The 3,710-nt window shown below is 43.6% G+C and overlaps 1 protein-coding gene across 1 annotated transcript in view; it reads left to right on the forward strand.

Moving 5' to 3' along the window:
* Window positions 1-1,512: 1,512 nt before the first annotated feature.
* Window positions 1,513-3,710, forward strand: part of metrn (meteorin, glial cell differentiation regulator) — a 5,704-nt gene continuing 3,506 nt past the window's right edge. Inside the window, exons 1-2 of the mRNA XM_035670853.1 lie at window positions 1,513-1,846; window positions 2,570-3,003. Of these exons, the coding sequence (XP_035526746.1) occupies window positions 1,740-1,846; window positions 2,570-3,003 (541 nt within the window). The 5' untranslated portion in view covers window positions 1,513-1,739. The remainder of the gene's footprint in view (window positions 1,847-2,569; window positions 3,004-3,710) is intronic.

Raw genomic sequence — 3,710 nt, forward strand, 5'->3', positions numbered from 1 at the left:
CTGAGGCCTTGTCATAACTCCATCAGATGGGCCTAGACTTTCATCACGCAAACACACGTACACCGAAAGTCACTGGCTCGGGGAGATGGATGGCAGTGTTAGCACAAAAGAATATTTGATTTGGTTATAAATACCACAACATGAAAGAGAAGCCCAGCAGGGTAAAGGGCAAAGGGCATGAAAACCAGAGGAGGCAAAATCTTCATCATCATCACCATCATATATGGTGTGTCTGGAAATCAGGTTAGCATTATTGAACTGTGACCAGTGCTTTATGTCTCCTCTTTTGCCCATTTCATTTGTCTTTATGTCCTCCATGTCCTTCATGATAATATATTTTCTCATATTTCAGAAATGGCCAATGTTGTTAAAAAATAAAAGGTTTACATTCACAAAAGATATATTATAAGCAACTTCACTGGATTTAGGTGTTAAAAAGGATCTTGGTGTTTATTTAAAGGTCCAGGGTGTAACATTCAGGAGGCTCTATTGGTAGAACTCACTTTTTTGTGAGTTTCACGACCACCCTAGTTTCTCCTACACAGGTTCTCCTACACAGTCCATTCTCATTCCCACACGCAAGCGGTGTTCAGTTACTTGCAATCTGCAACTTCATCGCTAATTGCCACTGAATCTTACACACCAGTCCTTTAAGTCAAACAACGTGACTTGAAAAACAAGATTTCTCTGCTACAAAATCCAGCATCACAAAGCAGTTTAATTGTGTATTTAAAGCCCCCCTCCACTCAAAAATGTGTGTTCTGCTTGTTGTGTCCTAAACTAGAGGTCTGTTTTGACATCAATCTGCTAAAGAGGGAAAGTTGTGCTCAGCTTAAATCTTTGTGTACAACTTTGTGGCATCACATGTAGTTTGGAAGCCAATTCTGGTGCAGTGTGCAATTTACACAAGTGTGATGTGGAAACTTGAAGAGATGCACATACACATGAGAAAGGACATTGTGTGCCCTGCTGTTAAACTTTAAATTAAAAATATTTGTACATTCATTCAAGTCTGGATTTGTTTAAAGGCAGGAGAAGCAATTTTACGATTTTTTAAAATGAATTAAATTTTAAAATTTAAAATTATTATTCAATGCAAAGTATTTTTCTGTCTTTAAAAATACCTGGAGGGCCTATTTAACTGATTATAATAGTAAGAATTATATAGCTTAAGTAATAGTAATAATAAAACTTCAAATTCAAAAACAATTTTAGTTGCAAAAGATAAAATAAAGAAAAACAATATAAGAAAACAGAAATAATAAAATAAAGTGGAAGTTTCTGTTAACTCACCAGTAAGTTAATTAGTATTTTGTATGCAGACATGTCAAACACAATGCTGAATTGAAACTTGGTCTCTTGTCTGCATACTGTTGCTCTCTCTGCAGGTCAGACGTCCCTCCCCCTCCGCTGTGTGAGTGGTTTAAAGTTTCACTTCTCGGTCTCTGATTGGCCCGTGAAGTTTTTCTGAGGCTGAATAACTCCACAGCTCTGCGTCCCCCTGACGCACAGCAGCCCGGAGAAGTTAAGAGGAGAGACTAGGGAGTTTAGCGGTGTTCTCTTATCTTACACATCAGGGTAAGAGGATACAAAACTATGGAGGTTATCAGAGATAGAAGCAGATTTGATTTATAGAAGAATTTTACTCGCAGAGGTTTAGGACATCGCAGTTTTGGAATAATCGTTTTCTAACGTTTTTTCTTTTTTTTAACGTTACTTTGCATCATCCACTGTCGAAAATGTCTGGTTCTGGGGTCTGGATTAACGCAATTTGGATTTTACTCTTTGCCCTTTTTGACGTGGCTTTCTCAAGCTACTCTGAAGACCAGTGCAGCTGGAGAGGCAGGCAAGTGTTTCATATTGTGTCTGTGCTGTTTCTGCATGGGGTTGAATGAACTGATGATTGCAAAAAAAAAAAAAATGCCGCTCAGAGATGCTACAGGTGGCTCTTGGTTTTGGACAATGCTTAAATGCAACATGTTGGGACATGCCATTAGGGCGCAGTTAAAATGTTTCTAGTGCTCTGCTGCGATTGCGCCTGCGGGTTGTCTGCAGGACGCATGGGGGGTCCAGACAGACAGGAGACTGGAGGATTAACTCTGATACTTGGAGGAAAAACACAATGTGCATGCAGTTATTGGAGGGTGGTTTCATTTCAGATTTGTTATTAAAACACCTGCAGAGGACTTTCACTATTTATGTGAGTTTGGCCCTTAAGATGCAATGATTGGCCCCTGCTTTTACAGAGCTGCCAGTAGGCGGCGCCTTCTCTGAGTATGTCCTGATCTACTAAAGTTATACTAAAGCTGGGTTAAACATTTTTATATATATATCATCTTGGGTTTATTCTCATTTTTAATGTAAAAAGTTCAGTTTTAAATGCATGTTTGCAGGGCTCACATTTAATTGGTCCATCCATTTTAGCAATTATTCAGTGCAGCTGTTTCAGGAAAGTTTCCACTGATGATGATGTTAAGGATTTAGATTTTGAACCCACACTCTTGCCTGGAAAAATATTACAGGAACCTTTCTATAACCTTTTTTTCTTCCCCTTTTTTCCTCCTCACAGTGGTTTGTCCCAGCAGCAGGGCAGCGTTGAGCAGATCTCCCTCCACTGCTCTGAGGGCACACTGGACTGGCTGTATCCCAAAGGGGCCCTGCGACTTACCCTCTCACCCCGCCTGCCCTCTGTGGCAGTGGGGCCCGGCGGCAGCAGCTCAGGCCTCATCACGGCCTGCGTCAAGCCCTCGGAGCAGTTCCACGGAGCCCAGCTGTACCTGGAGAGAGACGGGGTCCTGGAGCTCCTGGTAGGGGACCGCCTGGAGTCCTCTCCCCCGCCGAGGGTTCGCTGCTTCAGCCGGCTACCTGGGGAGAGGGTGGCTCTCTTCCTGCAAGCTACACCTCATCAGGACATTAGCAGGAGGATCGCCTCCTTCCGCTATGAGCTGAGAGGGGACTGGACCGCTCGCCTGTCGCTGGACTCCAACCCCATCAGCAGTGAAGGTGAGTCAGTGAGGCAGCCATGTTGGTTTGAGTGTGGCCACTTAAGGTCAATGAATTGGAAATTTTAGTGACTACATAAAGGACAAGAGAACTTTTGGCCAGTTTTATCTCTTTGCAACAGAAACTTATATCTCAACTCACTCTGTTTCTCACTTGCAACAATAGTCAATGCATCAGTTGCTGTGTGAACACCTGAATGTTCACTAAGTGTCTTTTGTAGGACTTCTCAGTCACAAAAAAAAACTCTTTCAAAAAACAAACTGTGGTCAAAGTTATTTTCCCTCCTTCCTGAAAAGGTTGGGAAACCCAGCGCTTTAACCCACCAGTGATGATATTTTACACCATAAAATCCTCCCCGTAGATGATTCATAATTCATAACAGGCCTCTGTGGGCTGGTTGGACTTTCCCCGGCCCATGCAGAGTGCAGAGAGGAGGAAGTGGCAAAACCTTCCCCAGAGGCGTGCTGGTTTGGAGTAGGAGAAGGGGAGCCATGGAGTGGGGAGGAGGGGGACAAAAGCACAGTATGTGGGGCTTTCTCCAGAGTCCAGAGCCCTTTGAATGGGTGCCGCATGAGTATTCTGGGATTACTGCCGTCACCTAGGCGACAGGGAGGCCTCTGCCCAGCTGAGATGCTCTTCTCTTTTGTTGAGCTGCCTCTCTGTGGGGAGACTTGTCTGTAGGCGTATACACCCCCCCCCCCCCCCCC

The sequence above is a fragment of the Morone saxatilis genome, unplaced genomic scaffold (assembly GCF_004916995.1).
Source record: "Morone saxatilis isolate NCDOM2014 unplaced genomic scaffold, NCSU_SB_2.0 Contig1, whole genome shotgun sequence".
NCBI lineage: Eukaryota > Metazoa > Chordata > Actinopteri > Moronidae > Morone > Morone saxatilis.